Below are 25,433 nucleotides of genomic sequence, written 5' to 3' on the forward strand. Positions count from 1 at the left end.
TGTTGTTCGATAAAAGTAGTCGCAATTAATGTCCGCCCTGGATGTGATTACACCAAAACGATCAACGGAGTGACGGTTGTGCAGTTGTTTGCAAACAGTGTCTGAAAAGATCCCTTCACGGCGGTAGAGACGGGAGAAAGCTCTGAGGGCGCGAGGGGACAAGGAGGAGACGGAGGTCGGACAGGGAGTGGGAATCGAGGAGACGACGCGTTGCGGGACAGAATTGAGAACTTGTGAGACGGCCCAGCCGAACAATCTGCGCGAAAGGACAGTATGAAGTTGATGGAAGAACCTTACAGTCAGTCCAGTGTGCTGTCGAGAAATGGTGACTTGTCAGATCAGATCGGATTCACCCATCGAACGATGAAATGTGAATAGCGTGAATTGCTGGACGGGATGTTCGACTGAGGCCCAAGCCCCCAAAGGCCAAATTTAGCAAGGCCATTCGGAGAATTGGTCTGATCACGTGCGTCGGCGCTAATAGCTAGCGCCACCAACGGGCTGAACGGTCGTTGATTGGCCACGGTTGGCAGCCTGGGCAGCCTTGCCAGTTTCATCTTCGTAATAACAAAGAGGCTGTTGCAAGGTCGACGACGTTGCACAACAAACGAGGTTGTACAGTGATGCAAAGAGAACAACGAGAGATGCAGAAAGAAAGAGAATAAGAATTCCAGATAATAACAGCACTAACAGGTGCAGAATAAAAGCGGAGACCGCTTTGGACCTTGGATCTGCTCCTAATTCCATCCAGCATACAACCTCTTCCCAGCATTCCATCCGTTATGCAGTCCCTGAGTCTGCTTCAGATGTCTTTGGGATTCTGACAAAGACGACTCCATCCTTCACCTCTATCCTTGTCTCGCTCGGGTTGGCCTTTGCGGGCAACGTAACCGAACGCTCAAAGGGCCCTTCATGTCTCTCTTTGTGAACAGTTTTCATGATCCTGCTTCCGGTCTCACCAAAGGTTGGTATTGATGAGGTAGCCATCTTTCCACGAATGAAGATGGTGGTACCATCCAGCCATTCGATCCTGATGTCATCGGCGGAAGCGACCCCTGGGATATCGCCCACGAGAAGCCATCCAGCTGTGTTGCCATCCAACTCGAAAACATCCAACTTTGGAGCCAGCACCCCGCGGTGCGAGGGCAAACCATCCACGTTGTAGTAAGCGTCGCCCACGTGGTTGAGCTTGGCGCGCAACGAGTGCGTGTCAACGAGCGAGATATGGTGAGGGTGCAGCAGGCACTCAATTGTCGACATAATGGTGTCTTCTAACCCCAGTTGGATTTTGATAGTTGTGGTGGGTGGTTCAAGTCGAATGTCGAAGATTTGATTGTCGCGCTCGCAATTCGCGTCCGTGGGAACTTTTCAGTTTCCTGGGATTTGAGTCTCTGTTGCAGGATGAGGAGCGGCAAGCGGGCACAGTGGTACCTTACATATCCCTCCTCTTTCCCCTGCCTGATCTGCAGACATGGGAGCATATCTGACGAAAATTCCCCCAGGTCCAGGTCCCCAGACGTCATGGGGCTCAGCCAGAACTTTCTCTTCGAGCCAACCAAGTTGAATACGAGTGATCATAAGTTGAAAATCGACTGCCTTGGTGTGCACGTGTGCAGGGGATTGCAGTTCAGTGGACTGTACTTTGTATGCAACCATCACCTGTTCAGGAGAAAACAGGCCAAGAACCAGCTATTTACCCGAGGCACATGGGCCGAAGGGCATTGAAGGAGAAAAGTATCATTGTACGCGCGATCTTGAGAAGGCATATGAGATCATATGACAGCACGGACAAGATTGAGGACCACGCGGGAAAAGAAGTCGAAAGTAACGACCATCTTGATAGCTTGGAGGAACAAGGACAGCTAGTTGTATGCCGAAGATGTATTTGGCATGGCCATTTTTGTAATGTCGGTCATTCAAGCAGGGCGCCAAGAGAGTCAACTTCCACATTATTTCCTGGTTCCCTCATCATTCTGACATTTCGATGACTGTGCTTGCGCAGCCGGCAAACAGAAGGCCAAAACCGTGAAGCCGGTGGAGAACTCAAACCATTTTTATCGGAATCTCGTTTGAATTCGCGATGGGAAGAGCTCTTCCCCTGAGAGGATGCTGCGGCATCAAAACGTAAGCATTGTACGTCTGCTGCGTAATGACAAGCCGCTCAGGGATTGGATATCACTCCACTGCTGCATATTGCATCTTCCCCTCTCATGATGATGTGAGCTACTTTCCCCTTGCAGTCATGAGATGGACACCCAATGACAACTGACCAACTTGACCAGCTCTTTCTCGTGAACCAGATCGTGGAGCTTTGGCCCCTCGCTAGATCATCTTCCATCGGCTGTGACCGGAGAGAGGACGAACTTACTCGAGAACTCAGACCTGGTCGAGGACCTCGCCTATGGAAATCGCTCCGAGTTCCTGGGGACAATGGGGTGGCTCAATGATCACAAGATCGCACATTTCTATCGGCACATGCTGAACCGAGCAATGAGGAGCTCCAACATTGCCGCCAGGCTCTTGCCCCGCCATGAGCTCTAGAATCAGACAGGGTAAATAAATATGCGCATCCCTCTTCATGTCAGAGAGTTCCTTCCCGCGATATTCTCCTCAGCCTCAGTTGATCAATCGAGAAGAAGCAGCACTCTACAGAACATCTATATAAGGACAGCAGGTAGCGACTTCAAACCTTCAATTGCAGATAATCTTCACCACGGTCTCAGGAAAAGACATCCTCGAAGCAATGGCCTACGCTTACTACTATGACTACCCACCTCCATTGGTGGACAACCCTCATGAACGACACCATCAGCACCAGTCGCTCCTTCAATACATCGCCCGCCGTCACCCCAGACCAGAAGACCACCCGAACCAACCTGACCTCGACTTCCGCGATGCTATCCACGAATACCTCATCGAGATCGAAGTGCCGGGGATCAAGAAGCCTGAAGACATCACCGTTACCTGGACCGGTAACCGATCCCTTCTGTTGTCGGGCAAAGTCGACCGGCCAGACTATGGAAATGCCGAGAACGCAAAGGTGGAAGAAGAACAGCCAGAACCTCATGACGGGGGAATCCATCTGTTGATTGGAGAGAGGAGAATCGGCCCGTTTCGACGATACGTCAATTTCCCCACGGATGTAGAGAACGTCAGTGTCACGCTGGAAGCTGGCTTGTTGAAGATTCGTGCGCCCAAGAAAGGGTTCAAGGATATCGCCAACACAAAGGTTGATGTTAAGCACGAGTGAGTTTATGCGGCCTTTTTTCTGTATCTAGTTGCGCTTGTTGTTGCTTCTCCGGTGCGGAAACTAATATTGATTTTCCTTTGAGGGATCATAAGAAACATACCTTCCCTGTCATGAGCGCGTTCAGTGGCCTCTAATTCGTTCAATTCTCCTCATCATCGTCGAGTTTCACCCTGTTCTCAGAAGCTTTTGTGAAAGGAACGCGAAGGGAAGGTGGACACAGGCGGCAAGGGAAATACTTTGGCTTTTGGAAAGGTCGACGCAGTGGCAATAGGGTGTGGAAGGTATATCTAAGGTCCCCGACGCGATATCGGATCTTTCGGGGGTCAGAAATTCTTAATCAGAAGTAGTTCCTCAGATTGTCGGCCGAACTCCAGTCAAAATGTGCTGCTCGGGCTTCATTTCACACCGAGATTCCGTTTCATGATGTGTGGGTGTCAAAGACATCACCCTCTGTCATCCACACCTGGTCAAACTTTCTTTCCCTGCTGACATCCTCATGTCTCCTGGATCCACGGCCGCAAAGCCGCATTGGCAATCACTAATAAGCATCTCTGCACCTGCCAAGAACCCATGTATCGCAAAGATCACATTGCCATAGGAACCGATGTGCTCGTCAGCGACAGTCCGAACAACGGTCGCGGCCTTCTTCCCTGGCATGAGCACCCACAAACATCCTCGTCCAGTCATCGTGACAGCTCTCTGCAAAAAGCTGACGCACGAGTCCTCATGCAATTCGTTGCAAATCGACCATCAGATTCTGGCGTTTAGCACTGGCTTCAAATCGCTCAAGCAGACGACCTTTCATGCCATTGTGGACTTTCAGAGGTCTTCCACTGAGCATTGCACTGATAACAGAATTCTATTCCACGATAGCACCAATACGATATCAGTATCCATACCTGCTCATGATCAAGGTAGGGGATCATACTTCATGTGCTTTGCAACCGTGCAAGATGATAATCACGCAACTACAACCTGGACAGGTTGACGCTTTGTTATCTCTTTTCCACTCGTTGAAGGCCTCATCCCTGGGTTCCCCACAGTCTGAACATCCAAGGAACTGGCCCTTGTACCTCATACAGGTGTCTCTGTGGCAGCAGGGGCAAGGAGCTCGGCTGGCCACGAACTTATCTTGGTCGATAAAAGCTGAACCGGCTGGTCCGTAGCAGTACGTCCAGTCTGCTGTTTCATATTCCGTGATCTTTCCTTCCAGCTTGGCATTTTTTTTTTTTTTTTGGTTTTCACCGAGGAGGCACGCAATAATAGGACTCTCATGTGAGATTTTGGAAGATTTCGGCAGCATCGGGCAGGATAGTGACTTTCGTGCTTTACAGCCGACTCGAGATGTTGCAATACGCATGAACGGCACCAGAGGTGCTAGCATTCCGCATGAGCGATGGTCTGAGAATACGGGACATTTTCCGTGCAAACATAGCATTCTTGGGAAGGATGAACCTCATCGAGCCCAAGATCGCGCTTGTATTCTTTCAGATCAGTTGTCCCATGATGGTCAATTCGAGGGTCTTCGCAGTGGCCATCCCTACCCACGACTCTGGAAGTTTGAGTTGTTTCTTGACGGATTGATTTGGCCTTGTTGACGCCCGTCTGTGGAACTTGCGTTTTGAGTGAGAAGTCGATCAACCTCCGGGAAATCTAACGGCATGGCTAGGTGCATGCTCTCCTGCAATGTGCCATCTGATGGTTGAACTTTGGATATCGCGATTTCCTCAAGTTGGAAGCGAAGGGTACTGATTCGCTCACGCGTTTGAGCTCCCGCAGTATGTGCAGGAAACGCCGTTAAGAAAGCCTCGAGATCATAGAGCTCAAGCCTGATTGCTAAAGCAGCGTTGTCCAGGTCAAACTCTGTCACATCCATAGCTACTGAAGAGGTGCGAGCAAAATGTGAAAAGGTCGAAAAATGTCTCACATACTGATTTTTACTAACACAGCGCAAACGCTGTCAATCCGTGCGCTAGCTAGACGCTCTCAGTAATTGACATCACCGATGCCACGAAGCTCCAGGTGATAGAACAGGTAGTTTGACGAGGCCTGAGACGAGACAATATCTGCACCATAGAGCTTTGCGTGAGAGAGAAATTAGGGGTGTGTTCCCATAGCATGTTAGTAAAGAGTTCGCAACAAATTCACTGGGAGAATGCACTACGGTATCTACATTTCTGCCAGACCTTGAGACTCACAATGCGCTTATAGCGATCCCAATCCACACGCTCTGTTACACAGATCAAAGTACTGGACCATGTAAGCAAGGAGTGAAAAGTGGACATGGCCAATTCATGCCCGACCATTTTCTCGATCAGGAGTTCCCCTGCGCGAGATGCAGCCTGACGTGGTTGAAGAAACCCAGCCTATCGAAGTCGATATTAATGGAGCATAAAGGACAAGAGGCTGGCCTGGATTACTGCTACAACGTAACTCTAGACCGATAAAAAGGAATGCCGCATGCGCCGTGGAGAGGAACAGAGTTATCATGACAAGTTTGAACAGCGACCTAGGAGCGAGTGGATAGCCAATAAGCGCAGCCTTGCAGCCTCGCAGCCTTGCCAGCATGGCGCCTCCCGCCACCAACGCAGCGGTGAACGCATCCGAGGTGGCACCATATGTTTGGCAAGTTGTCGAGGCTTCTCCACACCCAGATTTTGGGGATTCGGTCTCATTGAAAACACTTCGCCTTCCTGCACTTTGTACCAGTCTATGTACCACCTGATTACTATTCGCGGACTTGAGTGAACTTGATAAATCTTTCCCTGATCCCCATTCCTTTGCACTGCTGCAGTTACCTTTTCCAAACACACAATGGCTGCGAACAACGCCAATGGCGTCCCGCACCGTAAACCCTCGCTCCCCCCGGTCTACATTGTCGCAATGGCACGAACGCCTGTGGGATCTTTTCTTGGGTATCAACTACACGCACTCTACTGTACCTAGTATCACTGACAGGTCGTAGCTCGCTGTCCTCACTGACAGCACCTCAACTCGGCTCTCATGCCATCAAAGGTATCCATCCCCTCACCGCTTCTCAGCCCTCCTACGATATATTGACTTGATACAGCTGCCCTTGAAAGAGTTCCGGAGATCAAGCCGCAGGATGTCCAAGAAGTCTTCTTTGGAAATGTCTTGTCCGCAAAGTGAGTCCACACGCTTGTGGCACCCAATGTGGCCAATCTGACAGCTTCGTAGCCTTGGTCAGAACCCCGCCCGTCAATGCGCTCTTGGTGCTGGCCTAGACGATTCTACAGTTTGTACCACGGTCAACAAGGTCTGCGCATCGGGGGTGAAGGCCATCATTCTCGGCACGCAGACAATCATGACCGGAAACGCCGACATTGTTGTGGCCGGTGGTGCAGAGTCCATGTCCAATTGCCCCCACTATCTTCCCAATATGCGGACCGGAGCCAAATTTGGGAACCAAACATTGGTCGATGGTGTGTTAAGAGATGGGTTGTCAGATGCATATGGGAAGCAAGAACATATGGGTCTGCAAGGCGAAGAATGCGCTAGGGATCATGACTTCAACCGAGAGCAGCAAGATGACTATGCTATTCAGTCGTATCAACGAGCACAAGCAGCACAGAAGGATGGCCTCTTCGATTTTGAAATTGCTCCTATCCAGCTGCCTGGTGCTCGAGGGAAGCCTGGCGTCACAGTTGACAAGGATGACGAGCCCAAAAACCTCAACATCGAGAAGCTCCGCGCAATGAAGCCTGCATTCATCCCTAATGGCGGCACAGTGACTGCTCCAAATGCTTCGCCTTTGAATGATGGCGCCGCAGCCGTAGTACTCGTCTCAGAAGCTAAGCTGCAGGAATTGAAGATCAAACCACTGGCGAAGATCCTGGGTTGGGGTGATGCTGCCAAACAACCGAGCAAGTTCACCACCGCCCCGGCGCTTGCCATCCCGAAGGCCTTGAAGCATGCTGGCATCAGCCAGGAAGATGTCGACGCGTTTGAGATCAACGAGGCTTTCAGCGTTGTGGCACTTGCTAACATGAAGCTGCTTGGTCTGTCTACAGACAAAGTCAACCTTCACGGTGGAGCCGTGGCCATCGGTCACCCACTAGGAGCTTCGGGGGCAAGGATTATTGCAACATTACTCGGCGTTTTGAAGGCGAAGAAAGGCAAGATTGGATGCGTTGGCATTTGCAATGGCGGCGGCGGAGCGAGTGCTTTGGTTCTCGAATCTTTGATGTGAAGTGGACAACATCGCATAATTTGGCGTGGGAAATACGTACTAGATTAGTGGAGTTCATCTTGTCAAGGAAGCATTTCCACTGGCGAAGCATGTGGTTTGTTTCTAAACGCATATTTTTCAAGTGACTCAACCTCAGTCCAAGACTCATCGCTTGAAGAACAACCCCAGCACTTGTCGACCTCCATTGAGAGCATCTGGGGTCGATTGGGCGAGTTGGTTTCGTAAGACAGTTTGCGATCACGACTCGACGAATAGGAGATGAGATCCTTAGTAAGCTACTCGGTATCGCAAGGCTGAACGAGGCTGTAACCTGCGGCCCTGCGTTCACCAACTCCACAATCATAAATTTTGTTCCGACTCCAACTCCACAGTCAAAGAATTTCCTTCTTTTTGCGCCGCGACTTCCCCAGTTCCGGCAGCCCACTAATCATTATGGATGACCTCTATGATGAGTATGTTATACAGCCAAAACTTCGTGGTCATGGATGTTTTGCTAACAATTGGCCCAGGTTTGGTAATTTCATCGGCGAAGCCGTCTCCGACGAAGAGGCATCCCAGGATGGTGTGGCCGGCCAACATTACGTCTACGACGAGGAGTCGGAACCCGAGGAGCAAGCTCCTGCAGCTCAGTCTATGGAGGTCGATGAAGAAGGCCCCTCCAATGCCGTCATATTGCACGAGGACAAACAGTACTATCCCACGGCGCAGCAGGTATACGGCGAAGAAGTCGAGACTTTGGTGCAGGAAGAGGATGCACAGCCGCTCACACAACCGATAATTGCACCCGTCACGCAGAAGAAGTTCCAGGTCCAGGAAGCGGACCTTCCTCCTGTCCATTACTCGAGAGAATTCATGACAGATCTTCTAAATTTTCCCGAAGGTATCAGAAATATTGCCGTGGCAGGACATTTACACCACGGCAAGACTGCATTCGTGGATATGTTAGTCATGCAGACACACGATCTGGAAGAAAGACTGGATAAGAGGATTGGCAGGAGGAGGGATGAACAGTTAAGATATACCGACACACATTTCCTGGAACGAGAACGAGGAATTTCCATTAAGGCCGCGCCAATCAGTCTAGTCATGCAAGGCACGAAAGGGAAATCGCATATACTCAACATCATCGATACTCCGGGACATGTGAATTTTGTGGATGAAGTTGCATCGGCTTTGCGGCTGGTGGATGGAGTGGTGCTCGTCGTTGATGTGGTCGAAGGTGTTCAGATCAACGCTGAGCAAGTCATCAAGCACGCTGTTTTGGAGGATATTCCCATGGTTTTGGTCATCAACAAAATGGACCGCCTCATCCTCGAGCTGAAAATCCCACCAACAGATGCCTACTTCAAACTAAAACACGTTGTTGAAGAGGTCAATACAGTCATCGAAAACACCATTCCGGGCCGTGGCGAAAAGAGGCGGCTCTCGCCTGAAAAGGGCAACGTGGCTTTTGCATGTACATCTATGGACTGGGTGTTCACACTACCGTCGTTCGCAAAGATGTACGCTGAAACTTACCCTAAAGTCGATGCTGCCGAGTTTTCCAAGAGACTCTGGGGGGATATCTTCTTCAACCCTCGGAGCCGAAAGTTCACCAGAAAAGGGATGGAAGAAGGATCAAAGAGAGCATTTGTGAACTTTGTGTTGGAGCCCATATATAAGCTATTCTCCCAAACCATCAGCGAAAGCCCCGAAGACTTAGCGCCGACTTTAGAGACGTTGGGTATCTCACTGAAACCGTCGCAGCTCAAATCTGATGCGAAAGTGTTGCTCAAACTCGTATGCGCGCAGTTCTTTGGGACTGCGAGCGGGTTCGTCGACATGGTCGTGCAGCACATACCTTCACCTGTTGAGGGCGCGAGCAGGATGCTCGACAACTACTACACCGGCACCCCTGGATCGAAGGTCAGTGAAGCAATGTCCAAATGCGACTCAGACGGACCCTTAGTTGTGGAAGTCACAAAGCTGTTCAGCTCTTCGGATGCCAAAACATTTAATGCTTTTGGTCGCATCATGTCCGGCACAGCATCACCGGATCAGGTGGTTCGCGTCCTTGGGGAGGCATACAGTCTTGAAGATGAGGAAGATTCGACTACTGCAACAATCATGGCTGTTCAAATCGCCTGTTCGCGCTACAATATCCCGGTCTCTGGTGTGCCTGCCGGAAATCTCGTTCTCCTGTCAGGGATTGACAATTCTGTCGTCAAGACAGCTACAGTAGTTGCTGAGAAGTACCCGGATAATGAGGATGCCTACATTTTCAAACCGATTCGCCATTTCACGGAATCCGTCTTCAAGGTCGCAGTGGAACCTGTTAACCCATCAGAGCTCCCGAAAATGCTCGAGGGTTTGCGCAAGATCAACAAGTCATATCCTCTCATCACCACCAAAGTTGAAGAATCAGGAGAACACGTTGTCTTGGGCACAGGCGAACTGTACATGGACTGTGTGTTGCATGACCTGCGAACGCTGTATGCCGAAATGGACATCAAAGTCTCTGATCCCGTCACTCGATTCTGCGAGACCGTGACCGAAACAAGCGCCATCATGTGCTACGCATTAACCCCCAACAAAAAGAACAAATTGACCATGATCGCCGAACCGCTGGATGATGGAATTGCCGAGGATATTGAGGCTGGCGTTGTCAAAATTCGAGATCCAATCAGGAAAGTTGCAAAATTCTTCGAGGAGAAATACGAATGGGATAAATTGGCTGCTCGATCAATATGGGCATTTGGCCCAGACGAGATGGGGCCCAACATTCTATGTGACGACATATTGCCTTCTACCACGGATAAGAAGCTGCTCAAGTCTGTGCAGGAGAGTATCAAGCAAGGCTTTTCGTGGGGGACGAGAGAAGGACCATTGTGTGAAGAACCAATCCGCAACACCAAATTCCGAGTTACTGGCGCCGAGCTAGCGACAGAGCCTATTTTCCGAGGAGGGGGGCAAATCATACCGACCGCACGACGAGCGGTATACAGTTCCTTCCTGATGGCCAGTCCTCGACTGATGGAACCAATTTACAGCGTCCATATGACTGGTCCAGCTGATTCGATTTCTGGCCTCTACACAGTGCTGATGAAGAGGCGTGGACATGTCGTTTCTGATGGGCCTGTGGCAGGGACGCCACTGTACGCAGCCAAAGCGCTTCTTCCCGTGATTGACAGTTTTGGATTTGAGACGGACTTGCGGATCCACAGTCAAGGAGCAGCTAGTGTCTCACTGGTCTTTGACCGCTGGGATGTCGTTCCCGGGGATCCATTGGATAAGAGTGTCCGCGTAAGACCGCTGGAGATGGCTGCGCCTCAGCAAGCGGCAAGAGACTTTGTGCTGAAGACAAGACGGAGGAAAGGGTTGAGCGAGGATGTGGACGTTAAGAGGTTCCTAGAGCCCGAGTTGCTTGCTGGGTTAAGAGAAAGTGGTGTTCTGGATTGAGGAAAAGGTGATATCAAGGATGGATGGTAATCTGCAACGGTCAAGACGATGCCAGGCAAGGAATGACTGATGAAGCGGCGCTATGGAACCACTGGAATATGATACCCAATGAAGCAGGCAGCACACATTACTGCGCCACGGAACCATGCTCCATTTTTTTTCTCACCCGCCTTCTTGCGTGAAGCAACTACAGACCAGTTGTGCTGGTGGGTAGCCGCCATCACTGGGAGCAAAATGGACTGATGCTTTGACGTTGGCCTAGTGGCCAAGAGTGGGCGATTCTCCAGGCAACACTCGCTGTACCTTCCCTGTCCCTCTGTTGATCTTCTGCTCGATGCCTTGTGTTCCATGTCTCACTTCTACAATTGGATCTGTCATTGGATCTGTGCATCGAGAATTGTATGTATGTGTGATCCTCGAGCTGGCATTTTGCTCATTTTCACTCACCGCCAAGCCACCATCGGCACCACCGCCGTTTCCTGAAGGTGAGTATACAAAAGCCTCATGGCCCCTTCCCTCTCTCCAGAGCCACAAGTCACCCTCAGAAGGCTAAAATACTTCAGAGGACACTGATGGTCATTCACATATGTCCTACTGATCGATCTATGTCTCGTCGGCATCACAAGAAGTCCAGAAATGGGTGTCTGGAATGCAAAAGACGGCATATCAAAGTGCGTCCACTTACGATATCGACCTTTAAGTCGAGACTGACAACATCTGGAAGTGCGACGAAAACCTGCCGATATGTGTCAATTGTGCGTCAGCAGAGATACGGTGTTCCTTTCTCGAGAGCGACTCACCCTATATCGCGCATGCTTTCCATCATACACGAGTAGCAGCATCTAGCGCTTCTTTGACCAGGACATCGACACCGGCTCCACCACCATGGCCTGAACACACAATGAACAACCAGGGGCCATTCGACCCTTACAACATAAACATGAATCACCTTAAGCTCTTCGACAACCTCTTCAGCACTAAATTTCGTTCTTTCGAGGAATCAGGGCGACCTGACATTATGACGACCAGAATTTACGCTCAACATGCTCTTAGTATACCATATCTAATGCATCAAATGCTCGCGACGTCAGCCTTGCAACTCAGCACGACGGCCACGGGATCTCGTACCTTTTACCGTGGACATGCCACGGGTCTACAAAACCGTGCTATATCACTCTTCAACGAAGCTAACCCTGTCCTGGAAGTGACCCCGGCCAATTGCGTTCACATGTTCCTCTTCTCGTCCGGGGTCGGCGTTCATCAACTGTGTGAGACGTTGCGTTATCAAAGAGACAGTCTGGAAAGCTTCATTGATAGATTCACACATTGTCTAAGTGTTTACCGTGGCATGCTCGCCGTCATCGACCAATGCTGGTATTTGCTGCTCGAGTCGGAACTGGGACCCCGTCTTAAATTGACCCAAGCCCTTATGGACTCAGTGGATGCGAGGGGATCAGAATGCGATGCACTCTGGGATGTGATAAGTGCATCATCCTCAGATACTACAATCCCTCTGTACTCTCGGGAGGCGTATCGGGAGTCCATATTCCATCTTCAGCGCGTGTTCAATGCGCAGCGTGCAGCCTCGGGGACCAGAATCGGAGTACCTGCGGTGCTTGCATGGCCGGTCCTCGCTTCACCCGAATACGTAGATCTGCTGCGGCAGAAGCGAGCGGAAGCCCTTGTCATCCTCGCACACTATGCTGTCCTCCTGCATCGGGGCCGGGACCTGTGGCTGTTCGGCGACAGCGGCCGTTTTCTAATCAACACGATTGGTAGGAGCCTGGACTCCCGCTGGCAGGAGTGGTTGAATTTTCCACGAGCGGCGCTTCGAGACGACGAGGACTCGGACTCCTCCTTGAAAGGCTAGACTTGGGGATAATTCAGGGACATCGCATAGTACGTTGCGCATCGCACCGCGAGGCCTCGGACTTTGAGGTATGGAGTGCTGTGTATCTCCTACTAAGGGCGAGGTAGGATCCACCATCGTCCTTTTCCAGGGTCGCAGAATAAAACGTTGCTGCCTGATATGCACGGAATAGTAGCATTGGCTAGGTAGTCATGTTTCTTGAAACGTGCAGCCAGAAGCGAGAACGCCCAAAACGCCACAGCCGTTCGGCAACCCCTATTATCTCCAAAAGCAAAGGCGGGAATTAACAATACCGACAAGGCTGCCTGCCAAACTTGTCACAGCGTGCGGTGCGGGACCCCAAATCTTGCTCGCTTGTTAGTGTACGCGTACACTAAGCCAAATTCAGAGCCACAGGCGGCCCAGGGCAGGTAGATGTGGATCGTTCGAGGAATAGTACGGTAACGAAACCCGCCTCATCCAGCGTATCTGGTAGGTTGGGTAGAGACTCGTACATTTCAGGGAGGAATGATTTTGCGAAACGAGGGCTTTGCGTGTACGGAGGTTTAGAACCAGGGGTATTGCAGCAGTACCAGAGGTGGATCTGTGCTTGGCCACGGTCGGTTCTGTTGTGCAGGTATATATGGACGATATATATACTTCCCTTCTCTTGACTGAAGCAGCAGGTACGTACCTGACCACTGCAACCTCTTCCTCCTAGTCAAGCAATAAATCTGATTCCCACCGAACACTCGCCCTGTATACACGGCCCGATTTGGATCGTCTGTGCCAGTCTCGAGGCGCCCGATCGACAACCGTCTCCTCCAACACATCAACACACAAAACAGTTATGGCCCAACTAAGACCTGTGGACGGAACGGACTATTACCTATGGAAATTTCTCCCCTCGGTCCTGGCCGCAGTCATATTCATTATCTTATTCACAATCGTTACTGGCATCCTCTGTTGGCGCACGGTGAAGACCCGGTCATGGTTCTGCATCCCCTTCGCCCTCGGTGGACTGTGTAAGTTGTATTTTCTAGGCTTCACATCTCTACCATAGCTCGCGGCTTGTGGAAAGAATTCGACTCACCTAGGGGACGTCACTGAAGTTTTTCTTCGCAGTCCAGATAATCGGCTATGGCGTCCGCGTATTTGCTCACTACCGCACTGATCTCATCGCGCCCTACACGGTCCAGAGCTGTTTCATCCTCTTGGCGCCCGTCCTCTATACCGCCTCCGTATACATGGTGCTCGGTCGCCTCATTCGCAGCGTGCACGGCGAGCGTTTCTCCATTGTTCGGCCCGCAAAGATGACCAAGCTATTCGTCTTGGCGGATTTCCTATCACTAAACGTGCAGGGAAATGGTGCTGGGTTGACGGTCAAGAAGAAGACTGAAACGGTGGGGAAATATATAGTGGTCGTTGGCCTATTTATCCAGTTGATCGCGTTTGGATGGTTCGTTGTTGTTGCGTTGGTATTCCATGTGAGGATGCAGAAAAACGTGGACAAGGAGTGCCGGTTGAGGCCCACTGTCCCCTGGAGGCAGGGGTTGAGGATGATATACATCTGCAGCGCGTTGATCATGTTAAGATCAATCTTCCGTGTTGTTGAGTATGTGATGGGCGTGGATTCATATCTGCTAACCAATGAGTGGCCGATGTACGTCTTTGATGCGGCACCGATGTGGATTGTCCAGGCGGCTTTCCTTGTTTGGTTCCCGGACCGATTCAAACCAGGGCAATACGACAACATTGAGGATGGGCATGTGCTGGCGGGAAATGAGTCGGCAATGCAGTAGCGCAAGTTTCAACATGAGCCTTCGGACTGCGAGACGGCGCTCAAGATATTGTTTGGCTGTTTGCCATATCTATTGGGCTGGTAAGGGGATAGTGGAGAGCACGGAGTACTCGTTGTGCTCCTTTCGTTGGCTACACACAATACCGCATCTGTATCTGTATTCGTTTGGGAGAGGATCATCTGAACTGTGCAACAGTTACAATCATACATTGGCATTAGACTCGGAGGGAGGAACTTGGCATCGTCTTTCCGACCATACAGGAGGAAGGTCACAGCTTCTAGAGATCTGATCACCACCAGTGTTGAAAGTTGCAGAGAAGGCAAGAAATTGTTGTAGTCAATTGCCGGTGAAGGGGTGGAAGACGGGTGCGATGACACTATGCCTTTACGGGTAAAGCTCCCGCCAGTTTCTTATGCTTGTCAAGAAGTGTGTGGTCTGTGGCGCTGCTTTTGGCACCCTCTCGGTGCTCAATTTCATAGAGATGCTGAGATGCCCCGCGCGAAACCCAGCTCGCCAGCTCACGTGAGCCGGCCTGCCCACAAGGCGGCATCACATCTGTCCCAAAACAGGACAAAGTGGGCCGTGGATTTACCGAGTTCTTGGCCAAAATTTTGGAAAATTTATGTGGTCCGTGGCTTAAAAAGTTCTCGAAGGGTTGACTTTGCTGTAGGCTGATTCCGCCCTCTGCCTACAACACCTCCACGTCTCGCCTTTGCTCTCGTGTACTCCTGCCAGGGTAGGTCAAAGAGGAGTCATTTTCGTACCAATCATCATGGCAGACGAAGTCTACGAAGGTGCCATCGGCATCGATCTGGGTATGTTGCTTGCTCCCCGCCCTCACCGACGTCTGCGCCCTCTAACAAAGAGCCATCAGGTACCACTTACTCCTGCGTCGCCGTCTACGAAGGCACAAATGTCGAAATTAGTAAGACAGCCTTTGCCATCGACCCGCGAAACCAAGTGACACACTGACCGTCATCGCAGTCGCCAATGAGCAGGGTAGCTTCACCACTCCTTCGTTCGTCTCCTTCACCGACGAAGAGCGCCTCATTGGCGAGGCTGCAAAGAATCAGGCGGCAATGAACCCGGAAAACACAGTCTTTGATGTCAAGTCAGTGCGATCTGCCTGGAAAATACTGGGTTCCTCTTAACCGTGGCGCAGGAGATTGATCGGAAGACGATTTGATGACCCGACCGTGAAGAAGGATATTGAATCATGGCCGTTCAAGGTCGTTGACCAGGGTGGCAATCCCATGGTGCAGGTTCAATATTTGGGGGAGACCAAGACTTTCTCACCACAGGAAATCTCGTCCATGGTTCTTATGAAGGTGAGGGCGCTCGTCTTTCTGCCTGAACCACCGTCAACCACTAATTCTTCGCGCCGCAGATGAAGGAAGTTGCAGAGACCAAACTGGGCAAGAAAGTCTCCAAGGCTGTCATTACCGTGCCTGCTTATTTCAACGACAACCAGCGACAAGCCACCAAGGACGCCGGTGCCATCGCTGGCCTCAACGTTCTCCGTATCATCAACGAACCCACCGCTGCCGCCATCGCCTATGGTCTTGGGTCCGGCAAATCAGACAAGGAGCGAAACGTCCTCATCTACGACCTTGGTGGTGGTACATTCGATGTTTCACTGCTGAACATCCAGGGTGGTGTCTTCACGGTCAAGGCTACCGCAGGAGATACGCATTTGGGTGGTCAAGACTTTGACACCAATCTCCTCGAACACTTCAAGAAGGAATTCACAAGAAAGACCAAGAAAGACTTGTCCGGGGATGCCCGTGCCCTTCGAAGACTTCGAACGGCCTGCGAACGCGCAAAGCGAACGCTATCGAACGGAACACAGGCTACTGTCGAAATTGATTCGTTGTTCGACGGCGAGGACTTCAATGCTACAATCACCCGCGCCCGTTTTGAAGATCTCAATGCCAAGATCTTCAACGGCACTCTGGAGCCTGTTCAACAAGTCCTGAAAGACGCTGCTATTGAGAAGTCAAAGGTGGATGAGATTGTGCTCGTCGGTGGTTCAACCCGTATCCCTCGCATCCAGAAACTGCTGAGTGATTTCTTCGATGGCAAGAAGCTAGAAAAGGCACGTGATGTCATTTGCTGGTTTTGATTTCTGCTAACTCTGTATAGAGCATCAACCCCGACGAAGCCGTTGCCTACGGGGCCGCTGTTCAGGCAGGTATTCTATCCGGCAAGGCCACCTCTGCCGAGACTGCCGACCTCCTCCTCCTTGACGTCGTCCCCCTCTCTCTTGGGGTGGCTATGGAAGGCAACATTTTCGCTCCCGTTGTTCCTCGTGGACAGACCGTCCCCTGCATTAAGAAGAGGCAAGTTTATCCGTTGTCTTCATCCTCATCCCTTGGACGCATTCTCCCCCTTGGCATGGCGTTCTTCCCCCACACTTCGACGCTGTCGGTACAGCCAACCCATCGCTTCTGCATCTTTCATTTACGTCAGCGTGTCATCCGTGGCCATTACAATCGCTAATCTATCAATAGAACCTTCACTACCGTCGTTGATAACCAGCAAACTTTATGTGTTTCTCCTGCCCTCCCCCTCGACATAGGCTAACATCAGTTCAGGTTCAATTCCCCGTGTACCAAGGAGAGCGGACAAACTGCGAAGACAACACCTCCCTGGGTGAATTCACGCTTGCTCCTATCCCGCCGATGAGAGCTGGTGAGGCTGCTCTTGAAGTTGTCTTTGAGGTCGACGTCAATGGTATCCTAAAAGTCACCGCGACCGAGAAATCTTCGGGCAGAAGCGCCAACATCACCATCTCTAATGCTGTCGGCAAACTTTCCACCTCTGAAATCGAAAAGATGGTCGAAGACGCCGCCAAATTCAAGACCAGCGACGAGGCATTCACCAAGAAATTCGAAGCTAAGCAGCAACTCGAGTCTTACATCGGTCGTGTGGAGGAGCTGATCAATGACCCTGGATTGTCGATGAAGATGAAGCGTGGCAACAAGGCCAAGATCGAGGAGGCTTTGAGCGACGCTATGCAACAACTTGAGGTGGAGGATTCCACACCAGATGACTTGAAGAAGAAGGAGCTGGCTCTGAAGAGAGCTATGACCAAGGCCATGGCCACGAGGTAGACTGGCCTCTAGTTGACGACCATTTGGACGTATCAAGACACTCTTGATCGAGGCACCAAATGACCCGAAAAGATCTTGGAGTGCTACTTCTCCCATCCTCATCACACTATGCATGGCATCCAAAAGAAATGTGGCTGGCGTCATTTTCGGATAGTTCTCAGGCGGGTCAATCAGACTAGCATCTGCTGGTCGGACTCGCTACAAGGCTAGGGAAATGTTATTGCCTTAGTTTGTGTTAAGATAGAGCGGCGATCTCGTTTTCGTCACGAAATCAGAATGAAGACACTGTTTCCTTTTCCGCAACGATACTTTTTAGACAATTTCAGTACGAAGAATGTAGTTTTATATCTACGTTGGAGCGTAGTTTGCGACGGTTCCAAATACCGCCCTGTTTGATCTCTCGGGAGTAGCTCTACCACGAACGATGACTCTCTTTCAATTTTGCGTTATCGGTCTACCTCTATTCCTTAACCAAGCTCCTTCGAAACATATCTGCCAAGCACAACACAACCACGACGGCATTTAATTAGCCTCGTACATTTGGAAGGTAGCATGGTAGCATTCTTAGTCACTCCCCCATAGAATGTACACGCCGTCCCTTTAGATTTGAGTTTTTATATCCCATCGGACTGTAAATCGTAAATCAGTAAGCGTATGATTTATATCCCTAAGTTCAGGAAGACTTTGCGGGAATCGTGTGGACGGGTTTCTTTCTGCGTGCTTTGAAAGATGGACTAGGGTACCCCCTGAGGGCTGCAGCCTCGTAGCCTTGCCATCCCTTCGCGTCAAGTGGGTCACCATACCTTGCAGCTTCTCCAACGTCAAGTTCGAAGTTTGTAGGAACAGAGCACGAACTTCCCTGCGAAATCCAAACAACTCCACTCTCACGGACTTTGAGCCTGGTTAATCGTGTATAGATATCCGGGAAAATGCCTCCACGAAGCAAAAATGTGGCACAAGTCATCCAGCAACTGCCCCCCTCGCATCGGCTGCCACGCTCGTCACAGCGATCCCTCTGCCTCCAATGCCAAACTCGACTGCTTCAGTCTTATCCACCAAGACGCCTACTCCCGTCGACAGTCTCCGTAAAATCCCATCAATTGGCAAATAGAGCCTTCTCCACCTCTCCATCACTGCTCAAGAAATCCTCATCGTCGTCCAAATCCTCCAGAAAATCCCCGTCCGTCGACTCCCTCACACACAAAGATGCCGTGCACATCCCGGACAACAAAGCCACGCGCAACCGCGACAGCGAAATCGATCCTTACGACTTCTCCGAGCTCGAGGCTGGGATCGCCAAGGCCGTCTCGCGCCTAAAGGATGCGCTGGTCAAGACGAAAGACGCGGGCAGAGTCACGCCGGAAATGATTGAGGTGCTGCCCGTGGAGATCAATGTCAAGGGGGCGGAGACGGGGAGAGGAAGTCCGCACAAGGAAAAGGTCAAGGTGGGAGATCTGGCGAGTGTCGTTGCCAAGGGGGGAAGGAGTGTGCAGATATTCTGTGCGGAAGAGGCCGTGAGTACTTATGCTTCCGTATTTGCTGTTACTTTCACGTTGGATGCCGATGGGGCTGGGTTGTCTGTTCCTTTCCGCAGTGCCAGCCAGACCCCAGTACTGACGAGCTTTTTCTTTTCTTATTATAGCACGTCAAGCCTATAGCATCAGCGCTGCTGGCAAGTCCATACAGTCTCGTCCCGCAAACCACCGCTCCTCACACTCCTGGCACGACCTCGGTCTCTCAATCCAACCCACCGACCTCCTCCAACCACTTACTCATAACCGTGCCCGTCCCGCCCATCACAGCGGAGACACGCAACCTCGCGCGCGCCGAGGCCAAAAAGATGTTCGAACGTGCGTCCCAAGAGGTGCGGAACGCGAGGAGCGACGCGCAAAAGCGGTTCCGGAAGATGGAGTTGGGAAAACTGGTCATTGTGGACGAATTGCGAAAGGCGCACAAGCAGATGGAGGAGGTGGTAAAGAAGGGCCAGGATGAGGTCAAGAAGGTTTATGAAGCGAGCTTGAAGGCTTTGGAGGGATGAAAAGCAAAAAGAGGGAAAGAAAATCGTGGGTGAACGAGACGCTGCGCTACCCAAGGTGGAAGTTGACGAAGGGCCCTGTCTGCGAGGTTGCGTGGACTAGAGGGGAAGAAGATGGATGGAGAGGGACGTGTGGGTGTGTTTACGTAACTACACCTGTGAAACCTACGGGAAAAGGAGAATTGGGCGAGGAATCCTACGCACATTTTACCAGGAAAAGGGCCGAAAAGCGACATGGAACAATGGGCTTTGGAAAGAAAAGTATCATGTGTGCCACTTCCACTTTGTAAAACTGGACGAACGTCCCTCCCGGGAGACTTCAAAATGGAAATGGAAAGAAAGTGGCTAGATGAAGTATCGCTTCTGCCATTGATTTATTTCCCTTCGAGTAAGCTGCGCCGTGTTTGGAGCTAGCTTTCCAACAAGGTAGGGATTTCGATTGACATGAGAAGTTCGCGTCGAACAGGAAATGCGCCGTGGCTTGTCAGTTCCTCTCATCTGCTCCAACCAAGGAAATCCCCTTCGCAAGAACCAGCCGCCTAGCGTTGTTTTGTTGATTCCTCTGACCTGCTCGAACCAAGAAACCTCCCTCTCACTCAAAGACCAGCTGCGTAGTGTTCCTTTTCCGCGCTCTCGGACTGCTTGTGTACGTAAGTAGGTATGAGGTCGTGTTCCAGCAACCTCTATCCCTTCCAGCCTCGTCTGTCAGAATCCCAATCATCTCCCACTGGATACCGTCTCCGCTGCCTCTTTTTCACCCGCACACAGACAAAGGCGTACCAAATGCTCCCGAGGGCCGTCATCAAGGACCCGAGGACGACGATGGTCTCTGACTGTCGTAACTCACCTGCCTGTTTCTTTTCCTTTTCTCCGCCCAACATCTCCAGCATCGCAGTGTCGCGACGGAAGCATATGAAAAGGAACAGCAGGATGACGACCTGTTTCATGTTCGCGGCGATGGCCATGCTCAGGGGTCCGCACCGCTTGTTCGCTTCGAAGGATGCAAGGTTCAGCATCGAGGCGGCGAGGGCGTTGAAGAGCCATAGCCACGGCCACGGCAATCTTATCTGAAGCGATCGACTGCTCAGGTTTAGTCCTAGCGTCGGGGGTGCCACTTCCGTGTCGGATGTTAATAGACCCTTGATTTCGCCGGTCCAGCTGGCAAGCAGCAGCGTCTGAATCACAGCGTAAAGAGCAAGATATTGCACAAGCCTCGTTGAGGGCAGACCTAGTCCCCATCGGCTGGTGCGAGGTGGTCGCTGCAACTCGTTTGTAAGAATCGTTTTCACCACGGCCAAGACGGCGCTGAGCAATGTTATCCCGAACCCAAATGCCGTTGTCGTTGTCGTTGCCGAGCCCAGAACATTCCTGTCGCTGGCTCCGGCAGAGGATGTAGCGTGGGTTGCAATAATCACACCCCATATCGTGAGACCGATGGCTCCGTACGCTCCTGAGGGATATTCTCGCCAAGATCTTCCAAGCCAGACGATTGAGATCAGGACAGTGATGACTGGAGCCACGGCGCGAATGGTTTGGTGCATAGTCAGAGTGACCAAGCCCAGGGCCAAGTTGGACAAAGCAATGTTCAGGGTGTAAAGCAGAGAGAAGGGAAGCAGGAACCGCAAGTGCACAAGCAGACTGGCGCTGGTCTCATCTCCATTTCGGCGTCTTTGTTCAGTCTCATCGTTGTCATCACCAAGGCGTCTCTCTCGGATCAAAGAATGTGAAAGAGATGTAGAGGTGGCCGTAGTGGTCCAAGTGAGTTTGGGCTTCTGCAGGCGCAAAATCGCTGCCGTGGTTATGAACGTGGTGAGCGCATGGGATGCGGTGAGAAGCCAGGGGCATGATGCCTGTGACAAGATTTGCTTGTTCGTGACGGTGACGAGGAGGTTGAGGATGAAGTACAGAGAGATAGAGACAAGGCTCGATCCGAGGCTGTGTCCCAGCATTGTAAGAGGGCTTTTGGTGGCACGTGTTCGGGAGACTTGCTGTTTGCGAAGACCGAGGTCAATGTTAGCGTTTGGTGATCGGTCTGAAGTCGCCGCAGTCAAGAGGAGAAGAAGTCACTACTAGCACTTCACTTGAACAGGCAGCGACTTGGCATCAAACACATTCTAGCAGCCTCCGTGGTTAATACTTTGCAAGTCAAGTCGTCAAAGTCATGGCCAGGGCACCAGCCCAGAGCACTTGCAGGCTGTCCTACACTGCAGATCCTGGGTAACGCCTTACGCTGTGTCCAAAGCAGTTGCATATCAAATCACTTCTCACCATTCTTCTCCTGATTTTCCTCGGCGGAAGGAGGCTTCCCCGTCCTCTGCGCCTCGCCTGGTTCTGTTGATGGTTTCAGAGCCTCTCGAGCAATCAATTTTGTCTGTTCCTGTCTTTCAGTTTGCAGCAAGTCGTTCTCATCAGGTTTGGGGCCCTTCTCCTCCACCCACTTCTCTCTGTCCGGGACCACGTACGCATGCTTGAGGATAGGTGGTCCAATGAGCGAGTCGGTCTCGGGGGAGTATACCGCCACAGCATGTACAAACAGTGTGCCTCTGTCTCCCACAAAGGCAATCTCTCCAACCATAAGGACGCTATCTCGAGTGTACGACTGCATGATCTTTTCCTGCCCATGAATCCAATAGGCTCGGAACACGGCGCATCCTGATTCGATTGCACCTTGGTAGGTCATGGACTTGACAAGGTCACGGTAGGCGCGTCTTGAGTCATGCTCACCATATTCGCCGCGAAGAAAAGGAAGCCAGAACGTTTTGTCCTTTTCAGATATTTTTCCAAAACTCAGCCGCCTGTGAGCCTTCTCATCTTCACTGAGAGGATTCTGCGGCGTGGAGGGGTCTTTGACGGTGGCGCCGAGAGAGTTGAGCTGATCAATCAGTCGAGCCTTGGTGATCAGATACGAAGCCCAGGCAAATTCTCTAAACCCATAGAAAAAGGCCTTAGCAAGCACAATGGGATGAAAGACACGATCCATCTTCCCTCCCACGCTATTTGGCAGCTGCCTCCAGCCATAGTTGATCGTGCCGGGCTCTAAGAAGATGCATGGGACCTCATAAGTTGTGGGAGCATATAAAGGTGGAGCCAGTCTCCATCCAGCGTGAAAAGCAAACTTGCCGCCGAGCTCCAGTAAAACACGACCGTACTTTTTCACCACCTCCCGTTTCAGAGATTCTTGGATCGCCCGTGTGATTTCACGCAGGCGTTTGGTATCTGCGTGGAGAGACTGGATCGACTTCCAGGTTGGATCATCAGGCTCCCATGGCGAGGGCTTGGTCCGGCGGATCCAAATCGGCAACATCAAGTGGATAACTTCCGGTTGGTTTGTCGAGCCATTGGTATTGGCTTTGTCCCAGTGCTCTTGCCACGATCTTGACCGGCCTTGAGATTCGCGCGTCTTCTTGACAGATTCAACTTGGGGCCCGGAGCCATGCGCAGTGTCCGGATAGACATAGTTAATTGTCTTAGCAACGCAGTAGGTAAGCGCAATGGTAGTGAAGAGTCGGTAAAAGATAGGCCTGTAGTTCTTAGCTATATTCAATGGACTCGTGCGGTTTGTGGGCAAAAACCCATACGTGGATTTAGATCTTCTGGTTATTGCGACCCGTTGAAGATCGACTGGTCCATTTTGAAGGGGAACGCGAACGCTCCGCGGGCTACGGAATAGATACCGAAGCATGGGGAGGGCAGGGAGGGATAGGTCGAGGCATCAGTAGGTCGCATTGTAGCGAGAAGGTATTGATGGATGGTGGATGTTGGCCGTCCCCAATGGCATTGACTCCATGCACAATGCCTTCTCCCCAATCAATAAGCGGAAGAAGGGGGCAGGGAATGGAAGGAAAGATATGTTATCGCAGAAGTTGAAATCAAAGGATGTCAGTCCACCGATGAAAGGCAGCCTCGAAATATCGCAAGCGGAGGAGTTGTGACTTGGGAGGGGGTCGCTGCACGCTTGCGTGTTGCACGTGAAAGGGTCTTGAAGGTCCAACTAGCTCCCCAGGTCGAAACAATTATCCGTGCCTCTACTCCCTCTCTCCCTAATATGTTTCTTGCTCTGCACTGCTGCCAGCTATAATCAACGGCTCACTATTGAGCTCAGCGGGCGATAGTAACTATGAAGCCCCTATCAGCCTTCCTGCCTTGTGCAGCACTCGCACAGTATGTCGCTGCCCAAGGCGCATACCTCTTCACCATTGATCGCTCCATCACCACCCCGTCTACGGGCATGATCGACTCAGAAATGGCTAGCGCCATTATCGCGAGAAGAAGAGCCCTTACCGCTGATCGGTACCTGGGCATCACAGACGCAATGTTGCTTGAGGACCTCAATACCTACGGAGGATATCAGGCACCTCTGTTTGGAGAGGGCCATCCCAAGGATGCGCCCGGAAAGCTGTTCATCAGAATATCGGGGGTTGATATGCAAATCAAGGACTTTGACCTCGCCATGCCTGATCTATGGATTTCAGACCCAACAAAGGACCTGCTCAGCGATTTCAAGGCGGTATTTGACGGGAGTCGCAAAGAGAAGGACGGGCTCTGCGAGTATGAAGTTCCCCCCTCTCGCAATGCGCCCAACAGCAAGGGTGTCGAGGTCATCTTCACTTATCCTGCCGAAAATGGAAGATGCCTAGCGGCTTCAGAAATCCCAAATATCCCGATCATTCTCTCCCTCCACAGTTTTCTGCCCACCAACCCGTCGGGCGTCAAGACTCAGCTGAACTCCTTGATCCGCATCCTCAAACACTTCTCCGCCACCGACAACGTCGAATCCACACTCCTCCTCCTTCCTCCGGCGAACAAACTCAAGATCCCCAAGAAGAAAAAGGCCCACAGCCACAAACAAGCCGCCCGCGCAGCGCAGGAATCTGAAGAAGAACGCCTCGACCTCCCCTCCCCCGTCTCTGAATTTGACACAATCAGACCGGCCAACACTTCCTCAAACTATACACTCCCCTCGGTAATCCCTGCGTGCTTCGCCTCGCTGTCCGCTTGTGAGAACACCACAAATTCCTGCTCCGGCCATGGCTCCTGCTACAAGGCCCACAGCAACTGCTACAAATGCCGATGCGGGTCCACCCTCGTCCGGGTCAACGAGGACGGGACAAAGAAGACCGTGAAATGGGGCGGAAACGCGTGCCAGAAGAAAGACGTCTCCGTGCCGTTTGTCCTGTTTGCGAGTTTCGGCGTAGTCATGGCCGCGTTAATCGCTGGCGCGATTGGCATGTTATACAGCATGGGAGCGGAGGAATTACCCAGTGTGATTGGAGCTGGGGTCGCGGGCCCCAGGGCTCCGAAGTAGGATAGGATAGGGGCTGCTGCTGTTTTGTTATTTTCTCCTTTTCCATGAGATGGCAACCCGGGGGAAAAGGGGGGTGGAGTTCGGTTGAGTCGAGGGTAAGGGCGAACCAAGCCAACTTGCACACAGCCGAAGGCACCGTATAGACGAATCAACCGTACGATCAAAACTTACGACATGAAGCGTATCGTCTTGTGATTACCACTGCATGGACTCGAACCGCACGGTTCAAACCACTCGCAATTTCATTGATTTGTTAAGACATACTCCGTACAGGCATTGAAGTCCTAGAAACCACATACTACAATGCAATCCCATGCATGTGCTGTGTGCTTCTTCGGACGAAAAACAGGCCACCCCCCCTCCAGTTCTTTTTTTAGGCCATTTGCACCAAGAGAAATGTTTCCTAATCTCATTGCAAACCAACCTTCCCA

General features: G+C 51.4%; 11 protein-coding genes across 11 annotated transcripts; 7 read left to right on the forward strand and 4 right to left on the reverse strand.

Annotated features, from left to right (window-relative positions):
• Positions 1–780: 780 nt before the first annotated feature.
• On the reverse strand, positions 781–1,260 carry Z519_01191 (uncharacterized protein; the record flags this gene model as incomplete). Its single annotated transcript, XM_016758948.1, has 1 exon — positions 781–1,260. One exon carries the CDS (start codon positions 1,258–1,260, stop codon positions 781–783), a length of 480 nt encoding a protein of 159 aa, XP_016624276.1.
• Positions 1,261–2,743: 1,483 nt separating this feature from the next.
• On the forward strand, positions 2,744–3,250 carry Z519_01192 (uncharacterized protein; the record flags this gene model as incomplete). The annotated part of the gene is made up of 1 exon (XM_016758949.1): positions 2,744–3,250. One exon carries the CDS (start codon positions 2,744–2,746, stop codon positions 3,248–3,250), a length of 507 nt encoding a protein of 168 aa, XP_016624277.1.
• Positions 3,251–4,790: 1,540 nt separating this feature from the next.
• Positions 4,791–5,126, reverse strand: Z519_01193 (uncharacterized protein; the record flags this gene model as incomplete). The annotated part of the gene is made up of 1 exon (XM_016758950.1): positions 4,791–5,126. One exon carries the CDS (start codon positions 5,124–5,126, stop codon positions 4,791–4,793), a length of 336 nt encoding a protein of 111 aa, XP_016624278.1.
• Positions 5,127–6,064: 938 nt separating this feature from the next.
• Positions 6,065–7,460, forward strand: Z519_01194 (uncharacterized protein; the record flags this gene model as incomplete). The annotated part of the gene is made up of 4 exons (XM_016758951.1): positions 6,065–6,165; positions 6,216–6,265; positions 6,321–6,396; positions 6,449–7,460. 4 exons carry the CDS (start codon positions 6,065–6,067, stop codon positions 7,458–7,460), a joined length of 1,239 nt encoding a protein of 412 aa, XP_016624279.1.
• Positions 7,461–7,892: 432 nt separating this feature from the next.
• Z519_01195 (uncharacterized protein) lies at positions 7,893–10,898 on the forward strand (the record flags this gene model as incomplete). Its single annotated transcript, XM_016758952.1, has 2 exons — positions 7,893–7,912; positions 7,970–10,898. 2 exons carry the CDS (start codon positions 7,893–7,895, stop codon positions 10,896–10,898), a joined length of 2,949 nt encoding a protein of 982 aa, XP_016624280.1.
• A 901-nt stretch (positions 10,899–11,799) lies between these two features.
• Z519_01196 (uncharacterized protein) lies at positions 11,800–12,768 on the forward strand (the record flags this gene model as incomplete). Its single annotated transcript, XM_016758953.1, has 1 exon — positions 11,800–12,768. One exon carries the CDS (start codon positions 11,800–11,802, stop codon positions 12,766–12,768), a length of 969 nt encoding a protein of 322 aa, XP_016624281.1.
• An 829-nt stretch (positions 12,769–13,597) lies between these two features.
• Positions 13,598–14,549, forward strand: Z519_01197 (uncharacterized protein; the record flags this gene model as incomplete). The annotated part of the gene is made up of 2 exons (XM_016758954.1): positions 13,598–13,772; positions 13,873–14,549. 2 exons carry the CDS (start codon positions 13,598–13,600, stop codon positions 14,547–14,549), a joined length of 852 nt encoding a protein of 283 aa, XP_016624282.1.
• A 772-nt stretch (positions 14,550–15,321) lies between these two features.
• Positions 15,322–19,700, forward strand: Z519_01198 (hsp75-like protein; the record flags this gene model as incomplete). The annotated part of the gene is made up of 11 exons (XM_016758955.1): positions 15,322–15,364; positions 15,424–15,474; positions 15,534–15,660; positions 15,712–15,877; positions 15,937–16,653; positions 16,692–16,900; positions 17,060–17,097; positions 17,139–17,658; positions 18,422–18,564; positions 18,623–19,176; positions 19,305–19,700. 11 exons carry the CDS (start codon positions 15,322–15,324, stop codon positions 19,698–19,700), a joined length of 2,964 nt encoding a protein of 987 aa, XP_016624283.1.
• Positions 19,701–20,380: 680 nt separating this feature from the next.
• On the reverse strand, positions 20,381–21,646 carry Z519_01199 (uncharacterized protein; the record flags this gene model as incomplete). Its single annotated transcript, XM_016758956.1, has 1 exon — positions 20,381–21,646. The coding sequence occupies one exon, from the start codon at positions 21,644–21,646 to the stop codon at positions 20,381–20,383; it is 1,266 nt and encodes a 421-aa protein (XP_016624284.1).
• A 308-nt stretch (positions 21,647–21,954) lies between these two features.
• Positions 21,955–23,379, reverse strand: Z519_01200 (uncharacterized protein; the record flags this gene model as incomplete). Its single annotated transcript, XM_016758957.1, has 1 exon — positions 21,955–23,379. One exon carries the CDS (start codon positions 23,377–23,379, stop codon positions 21,955–21,957), a length of 1,425 nt encoding a protein of 474 aa, XP_016624285.1.
• A 435-nt stretch (positions 23,380–23,814) lies between these two features.
• Positions 23,815–25,002, forward strand: Z519_01201 (uncharacterized protein; the record flags this gene model as incomplete). The annotated part of the gene is made up of 1 exon (XM_016758958.1): positions 23,815–25,002. The coding sequence occupies one exon, from the start codon at positions 23,815–23,817 to the stop codon at positions 25,000–25,002; it is 1,188 nt and encodes a 395-aa protein (XP_016624286.1).
• Positions 25,003–25,433: the final 431 nt, after the last annotated feature.

The sequence above is a fragment of the Cladophialophora bantiana genome (genome assembly GCF_000835475.1).
Source record: "Cladophialophora bantiana CBS 173.52 unplaced genomic scaffold supercont1.2, whole genome shotgun sequence".
Taxonomy (NCBI): domain Eukaryota; kingdom Fungi; phylum Ascomycota; class Eurotiomycetes; order Chaetothyriales; family Herpotrichiellaceae; genus Cladophialophora; species Cladophialophora bantiana.